Here is a 16679-nt window from a genome sequence, read left to right on the forward strand (position 1 = left end):
TGACTGTCACTCGTATAATACATCCACAAATTAAAGTGAAAAAATTGTTTTTTAGTGTAATAAAGAATCGAGTCTCTCTTGTTAGTTTCGAAATTCAGACTTTTATCAAAGGTTCAATTTGTGCATCGTGCAGTAGTTCAGCCAAAAGTCAATTTCGGACACAAAATATTAGGCGATAATACTGTTGTTTTCGTTTATATGTTGATTTGATACCGATCAAACTAAATTATATTGATAAAAAGAGATAAAACGATGCTGATTTTATTTCACTTAGTACTTACACGTACGTTTTAATGTTGTTTGGTTGGATGTGACCTGAGATTTGTATCCTGGGCTATGGAAACATTAATACATGGTTCGCGTCCCGAAGCAGCAGAAGCACGCTCCGCACTTTATAATAGCGAATACGTTATAATAGTGACAGTCAATTCCCGCTATTTGATTAGAGTAGGTCAAGAGTTGGCGAGTGGTGATGTTGACTAGCTGCCCTTGTATTAGCGTATTAATTGCTAGCGTAGTTTGCAGTTTGCGCTTATATGCTAAATACACAAACAATCAGTTTAATACGAAAACTGTTGGCATACATCATTGGACAGTTTATGTGGTCACGTGATAAATTTCGGTGTTATCCAAAGAACCCGCCCCTTTCTGTTAACAGTGTTTCTTTTCTCTCTCTCTCTCTTTTTTTCTTTCAGTAAAGTAAATATACTCTCGGATATCCTTAGCTTAAGTTAATATTCCAGATTCGACATTAAACCTTTTCAGGGTGATATCACCGAGATTATGAATTAACTCTAATTCTTGTTATGTAGGTCAATAACAATTCATTTGCACTGCTTGTAAATTAACCTAGCTTTTTTTTATGCAGAGTAAACGTGCATTACGTCGTCAACGCTGGTAAATAATCATACCCGTATTTCACTTGACACTAGCATGCGCACTTGTCTCCATATTGCACGCGGATACCGTTACAGCGCGTGCTCTGCTTTCTGTAACAGACGGTGATGCTCGAGAACAACATTCCAATTGCGTGCACCATACAAAGTGCGTCACAGAACGAGACGAAGCAGCAGTCTTTTTCACCAATGCATAACAATCTTCTTGTAGCCTATCAGCTACTTCCGTCATCTCCTCGTAATCTTCCATTTGCCAATGAATTTCTACTTGTTTGTTATTGGTTGTTCTAGCCTATTGTAATATCTTCTGTGTTCGAAGACAAAGTAAATGCTCGCGTTACGCCCTCTCGATTATTTCATCGACCGTGCGTCTTGAGCTAAGAACGAACGCTTCTCGCTCTAGCACCAGCTCTCGCTGGACTCGTGCATCAGGCACTAACTAGACCTACTGGGTTCACGGAAATCCGGTGGAACTCACTACAAGCAACAAGTGTAGACGAGATTCAACTGTTCACTCTACATGATTGTTCCGTAAGTAAGAAACCTCTGTCGTTCATAAATGTAAAGCAGAAAATATGCAGTTAGTTTTCTTACTTAGGGTGCTTTTGATTTTTGTATGTTGGTAACTTAAAGGTTTAGTGGATAGCTCACTAGCTGTAAGTTATTAAATCCATTTTTGTGAAACGACTCCAATGTTGACTGAGTGAGATGGTACAACGTACGACGCTGACAGGATGGTGATCACAAAGCGATATATTAAGCGCGTTGTGCCCGAATTTAAAATAGCGTGATACGTACGTTTGGATATGTTCTACAAGAGCAGTGAATAATGCCGTTAAACCCTAAACACCACACGACTGCAACACGCGTCATTTAACTTTGATGCCTCGAATATACCAAATATACGACGGTACTATGCTATTGATAAGACTCGAAAGAAACAAAACTGGTAAAGTATTTATACATTTTGAACTGAAGACTTTCAACGTTACGTGTAGCCAATGAGTTTAGAATTAGATACAAATATATTATTCCTGAAAATGTGGACAAATAAAACAATGATAATAGATTTGTTTGTCCAAGACTTCAGCTCAGGGTATTACTTCAACGAAACGATATGTAAACTTTCTAAGATTATTTAAGCATAGTGTAGGACTTAAGTACTAGCTGACTTATTGGGGTACGGATGCTAGCAGTGTAACAATATTATTGGTACGGGGTTGTGTGTATGGAAAAGGGGGGATTAAGAACGACTAGAAAAAAAAGGTCTAAAAAAGAAATATCCATAACGTTCTCAAAATCACGTGATAAAAACAGGTATGCATAGTTTCTAATTTTTGTTTCTTATGATACCTATTTTTTACATTGGCTTGGTTTGTTTTGAATTTCGTGCAAAGCTACACGAGGGCTATCTGCGCTAGCCGTCCCTAATTTATCAGTGTAAGACTAGAGGGAAGGCAGCTAGTCATCACCACCCACCGCCAACTCTGGGGCTACTCTTTTATTAACGAATAATGGGATTGACCGTAAAATTATAACGCCCCCAAGGCTGAAAGGGCGAACATGTTTGGTGCGACGAGAATTCGAACCCGCGACCCTTGGATTACGAGTCGAGTGCCTTAACCACCTGGCCATGCCAAGCCTTTTCAGTATTAATTACTTAAAAACATTTAATTACTCTCTGTTCATTTAAAATAAGATTCGAAATAATTCACTAACGACAAGAGGGAGTTAAACATTAGACAGGATAATTATTTTTATTAAGAGGTAAAAATAATTATTTTATTAATATATTATTACAGATAACAAAGTGGACTACCTCTTTCTCTTCTCTTTTGATAAATATATGTTCTAACACCCGATGATATAATCAGTGTAACACGATAGTTATAGAACTAGGCTTACCATCAACTAGTGATAATACCTAATTTAGACAAAATATGTATTACATTGTATTTAGGTCTGCATTAGATAAAAGGGAAAATGTTCAAAGTTTAATGTTCAGACATTTTCACTTCCTCTAGATGGCAAAATCTTCTATTTTAATACATAGTAATAAGTTGCCAAATAAATCTATAGAATAATTATAAGTTTTTGCTATTTTTTTACGTGCTAGTTTTCATAAAGGTTTGTGACAGGTTCTGAATTATGTGTCGGTCCCTAATGGATGTTTGGAAGTGATCTTACCATCTCGGATTTTCTCAGCTTACGTTTGTGAATGAAAGAAGGGGGGAGGGGTTGTTTCCTGGCTCGGTTAGGAGAATGCTCACTATAACTTATTAATTCTGTCGTGCGTGATATATGAGACGTAACCGGACAACGTCACTCAAAGGACTGTGATTGGACACTTCTCAACTTTTCAGTACGAAGCTAACCAGTACGGTTCATGCTTAATATTTTGTTTGTTAGTCCGCCGGCGTCACTTGGCTGAGTGTTTTTTTTTTTCTTTCTTGAGGATACGATGGACATTTTACTTCATTAGAAAGAACATAATTTTTACCGCTGATGATAGCGAAAGCTCGTTCTTGTCAGAAACACAGGATTAAATGTAGAGATACGACCCTCACGAGATGGCCGCTATCAGATTGGAAACACGCAAAAAATTCACAACTGGGCCTTTCAAATACGAAACCACCACAAAGGAGAGACGTGATTGAACTATTCATCATTAATTTCTTGCACAGCTACAGAATTGTCAAGACAAGTTGTAACAGCGTATATTTACTACTTAGCAAATAATGCTAAGGTTTAACGTATATTACGAAATATATCATGGTGTCTAACTTCATTTATGAGTGTTACCTCTCTGCACTCATTGCTGTCGCGGTTTGCTATTGTTAATGTTTTTATTTAGTCAAGTTTCATTTCAGTTCAATGGTCGTATAAACTGTCAAACTGACAATTAAAAACACCGAAATTCCCTGAATGGAAACCATGGCATTAAAACGATAATTTTAATAACCCTGCTTCATTCTGATTGGGCCCGGCACGGGTTAAGGCGTTTGACTCGCAATCTGAGGGTCGCGGGTTCGCATCCCCGTCGCACCAAACATGTCTGTCTTTTCAGCCGCGGGATCGTGATGGTCAATCCCACTATTCGTTGGTAAAATAGTAGCCCAAGAGTTGGCTATGGATGGTGATGACTAGTTGCCTTCCCTCTAGCCTCACACTGCTAAATTAGGGACGGCTTGTACAGGTAACCCTCGAGTAGCTTTGTGCGAAATTCTAAAACAAACAAACAGTCATCTCAATTGGCGTCTCTCATGGAGATAATAAAAACCATGGGACTTAGCACTCAACAAACTTAAAAAAAAACAGCACAAAACAGACTGGAATTACGAGTTTATTGTAAACAAATGAACAGAAAAAAATAATGGATCAAAAACATATTTAGGAAATCACCACATTGTTTATGCTATATGGATTTGACAAATAGGAAAGTGTTAATGCCTTACTAAATGCAGGCTGCCCCATGCATTTAAAATGCCGTATTTTGAAGATAAAGAAAACTTGGTGGAAATGGTAACTATTTTACATGTATCTTACTGTTAACAAGAATTATGCTCAGTAATACTTTTTGTTTTTTATCTCAGAAGAAGAGATATGACGAAACTGCATGCTTATTTGTCATTACTGTCTTAAAATAAAAGATGGCTTGATTATCAAGGGACAACTTTTCAAGTCCATTAAGGATGGCTTCTTTAACACAGACTTTCTTATGTTCAGAAAGGTGGAGTTTCGTGAACCGTCTGTCATGGCGTCCTTGAGGCTGGCATGTGATAGAGTTGTTCATATACTTGTAGCGTTCTGACTTGAATGGTGTCAGCTTTTAACAATTTGTACATTACAAAGCGTATGCATGTAGCGTTATTTAGTAACCTCTGTCATCACCACAAGTTGAATTTCTTTTTTTTTCCATCCTCTACTTGAATTTTCATTTCATGTTTTTTCACTAGCTCAAATTTCATTATAACGATTAAAAAATCAGGTGTTATTTTAATAATTTCTGTCTGAGAACTCGAATTAATTGTAAGACTGGGGCACTAAAAATATCTCTACCCTGTTAGGCTTAAGAGAATAAATGTTTCTCTATTTTATTTATTTTTTTCCTACACTACTCAGACACTTCCCAACTTTCTAAATTTTCTTAGCAGGAAAAGAAACGTATGACGTCATTTTTAAACACTAAAGAATCAACCAGAAATGTGAGTGCGCTACTTCTGAAAAGCCTTGTAGACATTGTAAACAGTCTAGTCGTCGCTATTAAGAAGAGCCTAAGTACGGTACTTCACGTGAGCCAGTTAACTGAGAAATAACCTTGTTATTCCATAATGAAGAGTTTTATTGTCTTTTTGTTCCACAATTGTCTTCATCGATGTAATTGTAACACACGTACGTTTGAAGCTTTTGTAACAGAACACTGTACCAAATTACCAAATTTTTGTACTCGTGTAGAAATATGTAATCGTTATATTCTAGTGTGCTGTAATGTTAGGTTAAAACTAATCCAGAATTTCTTTAACTTACTTTGAATCATTTGGTGAAGCGTATGGATTAAAGGGAGTAACGACAGTAATTAACAAATCTTTTCAGGAATTAGTGAGAAAAACATTACAGTGAAACGGTTTTAAGTGTAGTTTCAAATTTTAATTCTCAAGACAATCGGATCTGGCATGGCCAGATGGATAATGCACTCGACTAGTAATCTGAGTGTCACGGGTTCGAGTCCCCGTCACACCAAACATGCTCACCCTTTCAGCCGTGGGGGGGTTATAATGTGACGGTCAATCCCACTATTCGTTGGTAAAAGAATAGCCCAAGAGTTTGTGGTGGGTGGTTATGACTAGCTGCCTTCTCTCTAGTCTTATGCTGCAAAATTAGGGACGGCTAGCGCAGATAGCCCTCGTGTAGCTTTGGGCGAAATTCAAAACAAATAAACAAGAAAATCGTTTGTTAGTCTTTGTTTTAGCCTCTAGGTGGTTTTTTAGAAAATCTCCTGATTGGTTGAATTACAAAAGGTCATTGAAGAGTAAACTTTAGCTGCGACTCTTGCAGGTGATTACGAGTTAACCGTTTTTCTTTTTTTTTATTGTTACTTATTATTCACTAGAAATTCCATTAACAAACACTAGAGCTGCATTTGTTTATAGTTAATGGGCTGTCTGTTCTGTGCCTACCACAGGTATCGAAATCCGGTTTCTAGATCTCTGAGTCCGTACACTTACTGCTGTAGCGCCTTTGTGGGGATGGGGTAGGGGACAATTAGTATACTAGTTTGCGCTAGTGGGATTCCCCCAAAATGGTTAAAATAGCTGGGAACGAACAAGAGAAATTCATTAAGAATTCACCGATTGTACGATAACCTAGTCTACTCCTTATTTTGTTTCATCAGCTAGGCTTTATTTAATTACTGTGACTCTCAACATCGAAAATTAGATTTCTAGTCACATTACTCACACTACATTATTTTAACCTGTTAACAACAGTTAAATCAGTTTCAATAATATTGAAACTCGGTTCGTAGAAACGAACAAAAAGTGGGAAGGTATAAAACCCATGTTTGTATTGTTGATGTTGTTATAGCGCAAATTTACGCAATGGGCCATTAGTGTCCTGTCCAATGAGTGGGTTCGAACCACGGATTTCAGCCTTTTAAGTCCGTTAACGTACTCTGACTCATCGACGGTGTATATGTAAAAATATATTGTTTTTAAAGAGTTGTCGTAGGTAGTATTTTAATAGCTTTACATGTCTCCTATTTACAATTGTTTGAACTATTTTATTAACGTCCCACATTTCAGTTTCTGATCCACTGACACCTTAAGCACTGCAATAAGAAGGACCGTTTTTCTTATGTTTGGGTTTTGTGGCAATTTGAAAAGGACCTTTTGACCCCCACTCCCTCTTTATGTATTGGAACTTGTCTTCTAGTGGAAAAAGCATTGGTTATAGCCATTTATCTAGGCTGACAGATTTGGGTACCCGTATTCATAAAAAAAAAAATTAGGTAACAAAAATATTCCTAGTATTCATAAAAAAAATTAAAGGAGCGAAAATACAATTAAAATTGATAAAAAACAATTAAAGTAGCAAAAATAATCGCAATATTCATACAAGGAAGCAGAATTTCTCTTTGTATTTTTAAAATTAAAAATACTTTCAACATCAAAACATAGTAATGAGATTTAGGTGTTATAAAGAATCACAGACAAAAATCAAAAACTAAACGAGATCGTTGGGAGATAGTTAATTATTTGATTGAGATTAATTAATTAATTTGCTACATTTTAACATATAATTCAAGGATGAAACTCACATAGTTAGAAAAATAAATAGTGTTTGTTTTTTCCCTCAATAGAAAATGGTTACTGCATGTACATCATTCTTTGTTGTTGTTGTTCTACTTTTTGTATCTGTAGTAAACATGGGACGAAATGGGCTAATTGGGTAGATAAAAACGTGACCGCCTTTTTGTAGCTGTTTAAAATTCTACTTACCGAAACATGTCCTCCAACATCTCTCTCCTATTACTTTTGTAGTGAATGAAAAATCATAGGAATGTACGAAATGTAAATGGGAGGGGTGGATTGTGGTTGTATGTTAGTTGAGAAACAAGAATTAAGTTGATACGTTTGTCACCGGCGCTCCAGGTCTTAACACCGGAAGTTACGATCTCTCTTTCGTCTTTTGTCGGTTGATAGGTTAGTTCTTCCTGGACTCTAATTTTAAAGCTGCAACCGACATATTCATATCATAATAACTCCCTATGCAGAATGTGCCAAGAAACAAGAATAAAAGAAGACCTGGGAAAGTGAGAACGAAAGAGAAAAAAAAAAAACAGAAGGAAAATTTGAACATAACTTCTCACGGGGGTACCGAAATGGGGTGGTTGAGCTAATGTCACTGATCTAATTTCGGAGAGGTTCATTCAAGTCAGGATATAAAGAAAATAGAGAACATGGATTCTCCGAGAATGTTGCTACCACGTGGCGAGCAGATTTGTAGAGGAAGTATGAGAGAACTGCTATGGAATACATATGTTAAGGTTACTAAAATAATTCATTCCATGCAGTAAAAGCTATCACCATAAAGAATACACTTTATATTTACATCCGTGATAATCCAAATATACTCTATACCTACGAATGGATTCAGTATTCAGTAAAAATAATAATTTATTCCACTTTTAATGTCATTTGACTTAATGTACGACGTATGGTAAATTGTGTTATCATAGTCTGAGATTTATTTTATGTTAACTTTATAATTAAACGAGCGATTTTGTAAGTTTGAGTAATATTAAGAAACACATGACGTTAGAGTAGCGTCATAATATATGGAATCCTCTTTAATAGTGCTCCACAATCTAACGTACAGGCTAATATCAGTTAGGTGTTTAAAGAAATGGAGTGCGCAAAGTTACTCGCCCCACGCTAGTACAGAGGTAAGTCTATGGATTTACAATACTAAAATTAGCGGTTCGATTCCCCTCGGTGAGCTCAGTAGATATCCCGATGAGGCTTTGCTATAAGAGAACACACATACTCCTGAAGTTACTCAAGCTTGGTAGGGGCTTGGGAGACACCAGGGACGCTCAGAAACTGCTGTTTTTATTCTACCCCACCTCCACTCGCGAAATTACAATTGGTTCTGTTCCTCAATAAAGTAGGTTTTTGAATTACTTGTTCAGAACAGAACATTAAAAGGTCAGTCGACGGGAAGACGAATTCTGCCGTGATTTATGTAAAAGCTGTTGTTCTGTAATTCTAAAATTTTAAGTTTTATTTATTTTCGGAGTTCGTAAAAAAAAGTTTTTATATTAGGAAAAAGTATTTGAAAATAAGAAATAAAAATAAATAGCTCCAACAGTCTGCAGTCTTATAACGCTAGATACCGGGTTTCAATGCCCGTTGTATAGCTTTGTGTTTAACTTCAGAACGAGCAGTCTATAATAAAGTAACATGAAGTATAATCCAGTGCTGTGATACCAGCGCCGTCCTGAAATTACTTTTTGCGCAGTCTCAGTTCGCTAAAATTGTTTTCTGTATAATAAGCTGCTCTATGCGTGATTGAAATTTCAGTACAACTGTTATGCGCATGTTTCGCAACCTTAAAAAATCGTGTATATATGTATATTTGCGTAATCAATTTCCTTACACACACCCATACACGTGTGTGAACATGTTAAGTCGAAATAATATATCAAAATAATTTATGTCTGCATAGCCTAAACTGAAGAAAACTATATTGATCTAGGGAAATAACGCCGTTCTTGTTTACATCTGCGTTATCTAAGTGTAACAACAAAGTTATGCGTATCTGTAGTGAAAATAGCATTATAGTTGGTTTCTCCTTCGTTGCATAAATATATACGTGCGTAGTTGAAATAAAATCGCAACTGTGCATGCCAGTCCAATGTTGGTAATGTACAAGATAGATTACGTAATACCAATAATAATTTATTAACTTGATTTCCTGTTTAAAATAAACTGTCGTGTACATATATAAGTATATGAACTCCTTGAGATGTGTACATAAATAAGGATTTGATATCTTTAAGATCTTTACGCATTTAAGAATCTGATCTCCTCGAGGTCTCTGTGTAAGAATCTGAACTCCTTAAAAATTTGTACATATTTAAATATCTGATCTCTTTAAGACATGTACCTATATGTGTGTATATATATATAATGAAATTAAATAATTTATAGGTAAATGAAGTTAAATGAATAAACAAAATCATGAGGAAGGACTGCGTTAAAAACAGCAAACCCAACCTCTGATTAATTATATTATAACCATAAAATATTCAAACCATAAATCAAAACACAATAACAAAATTTTTATTTAATTTTAAAACGTTTTTCTTTAAATACGCCGCACATTTTTTTAAACAAGGGATCCCAGGATACAAGCTGCAACGTGAGATTATAAAATGTGTCCTAAGTTTCGGAAGTGACTGCGGACAGTGGGACGTTGTGGGCTTGAGCACCCACACCTCGCTCTCCTAATTTCTAAATTTCTAATTTTCTCATGTGAGACAAGCGAACTGGAGGTTAAGACTGATAGACGGTGTATCCCCACCGCAATGTGGGTCCTATTTCTACAGTCACCTCCAAAACCTGGGATAAATTTTATAATTCCACGTTGTAACTTGTATCCCGGGATCCCTGTTTTAGAAAAAAAAAATGTGCAGCGTATTTTAAAAAGAATTTGTTGATGTGTTTTGGTTTATGGCTTGAATATTTTATGGTTATAATGTGTGTGTGTGATTTTGGCTTTACCAGTTCTACATTGTGATAGTTCATTCTCCGGACTGTATAAATATTAACACCGACTAAACACATCTCACCATCTGTAACCCATTAAGTCGGGAAGTGTGCGTATATGTAAGGGGGGGGGGTACTTCGGCTAAAATAACCAACTCTCTTTCCTCTTGAATATAGCTGGAACATGAAAGTCCACGGAAATCTTTTAAATAACACTGATGGATGGGTTGACATAAACATTATACCACAAAAAGATTTTTAAGCGAAATGAACAACTACATTGAGTATTGTTATTCTTGTAAAGAACTACACTGAGTATTGTTATTCTTGTGAAGAATTACAGTGAGTATTGTTATTCGCGTGAAAACCTACACAAATTATATTTATTCCTGTGAAGAACTACACTGAGTATTGTTATTCGTGTGAAGAACTATATTGGGTATTGTTATTCTCGTGAAGAATTACACTGATTGTTGTTATTCTCGTGAGGGATTACACTGATTGTTGTTATTATCGTGAATAACTACACTGAGTATTGTTATTCTTGTGAAGAATTACAGTGAGTATTGTTATTCGCGTGAAAACCTACACTAATTATTTTTATTCCTGTGAAGGACTACACTGAGTATTGTTATTCGTGTGAAGAACTATATTGGGTATTGTTATTCTCGTGAAGAATTACACTGATTGTTGTTATTCTCGTGAGGCACTACACTGATTGTTGTTGTTCTCGTGAGGGATTACACTGATTGTTGTTGTTATCGTGAATAACTACACTGAGTATTGCTATTCTCGTGAAGAACTACTTTGATTATTGTTATTCTCGTGAAGAACTACTTTGATTATTGTTATTCTCGTAAAGCATTACACTAAGTATTGTTATTCTCGTGAAAATATACACTGATTATTGTTATTCTCACGAAGCACTACACTGAGTATTGTTATTCGTATGAAGAACTACATAGAGTATTGCTATTATCGTGAATAATTATACTGAGTATTGTTATTCTCGTGAATAATTACACTGAGTATTGTTATTCTTGTTAAGAACTACACTGAGTATTGTTATTCTCGTGAAGAATTACACTGAGTATTGTTATTCATGTGAATAACTATATTGAGTAATGTTATTCATGTGAAGAATTACAGTGAGTATTGTTATTCTTATTAAGAACTACACTGAGTATTGTTATTCTCGTGACGAATTACACTGAGTATTGTTATTCTCGTGAAGAATTATAGTGAGTATTGTTATTTGTGTGAATAACTATATTGAGTAATGTTATTCATGTGAAGAATTACAGTGAGTATTGTTATTCTTGTTAAGAACTACACTGAGTATTGTTATTCTCTTGACGAATTACACTGAGTATTGTTATTCTCGTGAAGAATTATAGTGAGTATTGTTATTCGCGAGAAAACTTACACTAATTATTTTTATTCCTGTGAAGAACTACGCTGAGTATTGTTATTCCTGTGAATAACTACACTAAGTATTGTTTCTCTCATTTAGTATAACTCTTTTTAAACTGGTTTGCTATCAAGTTGCAGGATTAATTATTAATTAATTAATTTCATATTTAGTTTTTAGGTTGAGTTTATAACGCATTTTATTAATTCCAGAAATGTCTTGTTTCTTTCTCTGAAGGACTCTTTTTATCTTTCTCCAAAGGCTAGACCTGAAGTTTGAATAAAATCACTGAAAATTTCCTGTTGTCATGTGCTTGACTGTGTATATAGTGACAAAATATTTATCCAAGTGTTTTTAGGCACTTTTTACGAAAGCATTGATATGATTCAGCGAGTTTGGTGCCAATGTAATATAATCATTGGTCCTGCTTTATTAAGAATACGTCAGCTGTTTAAGGAGCTAACCAATCATGGCATGACTCTGGTTACACGATGATGTATTCAACGATTTTTCAGTGTATTACTTAACACAGTATTTCAAACAATTCCATTCTAATAAGTTGTATAGTCGTGGACTGCAAGCAAAAATTTCTATTAATATAAATGCTATACCGGAATGCTGTTCACTTTAGTTTATTGTATGGCAAGTTAGAATCATCAAACTCTTATAATAACAAAAAAACTTGACTTAATCACGCCAGCTGAATCAAGGTTCTTACGATAAAAAAGGTTCAAAAGCTTATGGCTTAAGCCTAAATTTCAGGCTTAATATTTAAGTGTGATGACTGTGTGATCTTGATAATGCAGTAAAAAATAATTAGTGTCTCTGGTCATTGTTTATCCCTTTCTTGTGAAGCATTGGTCAACTCTTACATTGTATAAACACGTATGTATGTGTTGACTACTTCACCCTTACATTGTATAAAGACGTATGTATGTGTTGACTACTCCATTCTTACATTGTATAAACACGTATGTATGTGTTGACTACTTCATTCTTGCATTGTATAAACACGTAGTCATGTGAAAAAAGTTAGGACACCCTGTGAAAGCCTGTGTATTTTTGTAACATTTTTGAATATGTAGATATTTAATCTCAATTTCAACAGTACTGAGAGATTATAGGAATATAACTAAACAATTAAAACTGAAGAAAAGACTTTTCAAGATCTTCTGTAAATGTACTTCTACAAAAATGCATATTCTAACTGAGGAAAAAGTTAGGACACCCTATTCTCTAATAGCTGGTGTTACCCCCTTTGGCTGAAATAACTGCAGTAAGACGCTTCTTGTAGCCATCTATTAGTCTCTGACATCGGTCTAAAGAAAGTTTGCCCCACTACTCAATGCAGAATTCTTTCAGCTGTGAGATTTTTGAAGGGTTTCTTGCATGTACAGCCCGTTTCAAGTCACCCCACAGCATCTCAGTGGGATTAGGATCTGGCTTTGACTCGGCCATTCCAGAACTCTACATTTCTTAGTTTTCAGCCAGTCCTTGGTGGATTTACTGGTATGTTTTGGGTCATTGTCGTGTTGCAGGGTACAGTTCCGCTTCAGCTTTACTTTTCTTAGAGATGGTCTCAGATGATTCTCAAGCACCCTCTGATACACAGTAGAATTCATGATGGATTCTATGATTGTGAGCTGTTCAGGTCCTGCTGCAGTAAAGCAGCCCCAAACCATGACACTTCGACCTCCATGCTTCAGAGTTGGTATGAGGTTCCTTTCCTGAAATGCTGTATTTGGTTTACGCCAAACATGTCCTCTGTTCTGGTGTCCAAATAATTCAATTTTGGACTCATCTGTCCAAAGAACATTATTCCAGAAGTTCTGGTCTTTGTCTACATTTTCTCTGGCAAACTTCAGTCTGGCCTTGATGTTTCTCTTAGAGAGTAAAGGTTTCCTCCTTGCACACCTCCCATGCAAGTTAAACTTGTGCAGTCTCTTTCACATGCACTTTCACATCAACAGTAGCCAGAGCCTGCTGTATGTCCCGTGATAACATGTTAGGGTGTTTGGAGATCTCTTTTAGCATCTTGCGGTCTGCTCTCGTGGTGAACATGCTTGGCCGACCAGACCTGGGCATGTTGGCAGTTTTTTGAAAGCCCTCCGCTTGTTGACTATTTTCCAGACAGTGGAATGGCTGATTTCAAAATATTTTGGGATCTTTTTAAATCCCTTACCAGACTCATAAGCTGCTACAATATTCTTTCTGAATGTCTCAGACAGATCTTTTGCTCTCACCATGGTGCTCACTCTCACTTCAACAGTCAGGAGCACACAAAACTAAATGTCTGAGTTTTAAATAGGACAAGCTTCATTCAAAATGCTGAGTAACGATCTTCTAACAATGTGCGCCTGGTGTGATACACCAGTGTGTCAGTTGAGTCATTTTAAGTCTGAATAAATATGGGGGTGTCCTAACTTTTTTCTCAGTTAGAATACGCATTTTTGTAGAATTACATTTACAGAAGATCTGGAAAAGTCTTTTCTTCAGTTTTAATTGTTTAGTTATATTCCTACAATCTCTCAGTATTGTTAAAATTAAGATTAAATATCTATATATCCAGAAATGTTACAAAAATACACAGGCTTTCATAGAGTGTCCTAACTCTTTCACATGTGTATTGTGTGTGTCAGTTGTATGTATGTGTCAGTTGTATGTGTGTGTCATCTTTTACACAGATAAATTAAAATGTCTTGTTTAAGTGATATAACAGTGGTATGTGTGTGTTGACTACCTCACCCTCACATTGTATAAACACGTATATATGCGTTGACTACTTCACCAAAAACATTGTCTGAGAAACTCTAAGAAGTACTTTCTCAGAGGACACTTTCTCGAAAGAACTAAGAAACATTAACAAAACACTGTCTAGAACGTACTCTTTTTTCTATAATTCACTGTATGTCACTTCGGCATATACTGATGATAGATGTTTAGTGGTAAGCTGTTGATGTGAAAACTAAACTTTCAGCCAACATAATTAAATATTAATTACTTGGTAGTGAGTTATAGTTGTGAGTATGTTTGTTTGTTTTGAATTTTGCGCAAAGCTATTCGAGGGCTATCTGCGCTAGCCTTTTCTCTATTCTTACACTGCTAAATTAGGGACAGCCATCACCACCCACCGCTAACTCTTGGGGCACTATTTTACCAACGAATAGGAGGATTGACCGTCGCATTATAATGCCACCACGACTGAAAGGGCGAGCATGTTTGGTGCGACCGGGATTCGAACCTGCGACCCTCGGATAACGAGTCGCACGCCTTAACACGCTTGGCCATGCCGGACCGTAATTGTGCGTATGATGCTGAACATCTAGTTCAAGTCATATAACAGTTGTATGTGTGTGTCATCTTTTACACATATAACTTAAAATGTCTAGTTTAAGTGATATAACAGTGGTATGTGTGTGTCATCATTCACACAGATAACATACATTTTTAATATAAGTCATATAACAGTCGTATGTGTGTGTCATCATTCACACAGATAACATACATTTTTAATATAAGTCATATAACAGTCGTATGTGTGTGTCATCATTCACACAGATAACATACATTTTTAATATAAGTCATATAACAGTCGTATGTGTGTGTCATCATTCACACAGATAACAAAAAGTGCTCCGCGGTGGTCATTAGTTTTTACATTTTTTATACCTTATTTATCCCTCAATCTCAAGCCTCGATCTTATTAGTTTTAAAGTGAGTTTGTGTGCGTAGCTCTTAAATTCACTTGATGTATTTTAGTGCAGTCGTGCATAACCAAATTGTGATCATTTTGAAACGACGTGTAAACTATGGTGTGTGTGGATAGCTGATGGCATAACATTTTTGCTGTTTGTGGTATTTTCCACTCGCAAAAACAACAAAACCATGGGGGGGGGGAGCCGGAAGTAAGAAAAAAGTTTTCTATGGTTCCTCACATAAGGGGCGCCACTCTGGTTGTGTACTTATCACCGTGTTAGATTTCCATTCACCACTTTTTTTAGGAGCAGGCGTTCGGTAACCAAATAATTTCTTCAGAATGATACTCAAAGCCTTCCTAACAAGGAATTGTGGGATTATTTTATTGTTCTATGTAATGTGTACTTCATTTTACAATACTTGTTAATATATAATTCATATTTTCAAAAGTCAAAATGGATCGAGATGCTAGCGTTTCGAGGAATTTGTCGCAAGTATAATTGAATCTTTATAACGACAGAAATGTTGCTTTTCAACGCTTGTTAATTTTCATCTATAATTTCAATAAAATGAGAAAACTCACAAACTGTTTTACGTGACAAAATATTACATTCATTACTCATGCTTTTATTTTTGCGTATAAAGAATAAATAAATATAAAATCAACACAAGTCCTTTAACGCTAAGATTAGTCCCGCTGTTCACTTCCGGTTTGAAAACGAAAGACTGTCAGCACGAGTCCGTTTTAGCTTGCCTAAATGAATAGAATGAGTCTTTTAGCATTAAGATCTATAAATATACTTCCGATTTAAAACTTTAAGTGCTAAAGAATTATGATGAATTCCACTGTTCACTTCCGATCTGAAAGATATCCACATGAATAACGTAAGTATTTCCATATTTAGATCTATTTTACTCTATACTTCCGGTTTTAAAGTGGAAAAAAACCCACACATTAGCATGAGTTCTTCATATTTAGATATATTTTACTGTTTACTTCCGGTTTAAAAGTGGAAATAAATCCGCATGAAAATCAGGAGCCTTTTCACATTAAAATCTACCCCACTGTACTTCCGAATTTAAGGTGGAAAGATACACATATATATGAATAGTGGGAGTCCTTTCGCGTTATAATCCACGTCACTGTTTACTTCCGATTTTAAATTAGAAAGATATCCACAGAAGAGCGTGAGTCCTTTCACATTAAGACCCATTTCACTGTTTACTTCCGATTTTAAATTAGAAAGATATCCACAGAATACCGTGGGCCTTCTCACATTAAAACCGATTTCGCTGTTTACTTCCGATTTTAAATTGGAAAGATATCCACAGAAGTGCGTGTCTCCTTTCACATTAAAACCCATCTCACTGTTTACTTCCGATTTTAAATTAGAAAGATATCCATAT

At 35.7% G+C, this 16679-nt stretch overlaps 1 protein-coding gene across 16 annotated transcripts in view; it reads left to right on the plus strand.

Moving 5' to 3' along the window:
- Positions 1-16679, plus strand: part of LOC143247406 (uncharacterized) — a 298078-nt gene that overhangs the window by 145326 nt on the left and 136073 nt on the right. For 2 of the 16 annotated variants that reach the window (XM_076495450.1, XM_076495463.1), the window contains exon 1: positions 682-1427. The exons of 9 other annotated variants lie outside the window; for them this stretch is intronic. In XM_076495450.1, coding sequence (XP_076351565.1) covers positions 1417-1427 — 11 coding nt within the window. In that variant the 5' untranslated portion in view covers positions 682-1416. Of the gene's footprint in view, positions 1-681; positions 1432-16679 lie in introns of those variants that run through there. 5 more of the 16 variants (XM_076495452.1, XM_076495466.1, XM_076495465.1 and 2 more) reach the window with 4 other exon arrangements.

This window comes from Tachypleus tridentatus, chromosome 3 (assembly GCF_004210375.1).
Source record: "Tachypleus tridentatus isolate NWPU-2018 chromosome 3, ASM421037v1, whole genome shotgun sequence".
NCBI classification, from domain to species: Eukaryota; Metazoa; Arthropoda; class Merostomata; order Xiphosura; family Limulidae; genus Tachypleus; species Tachypleus tridentatus.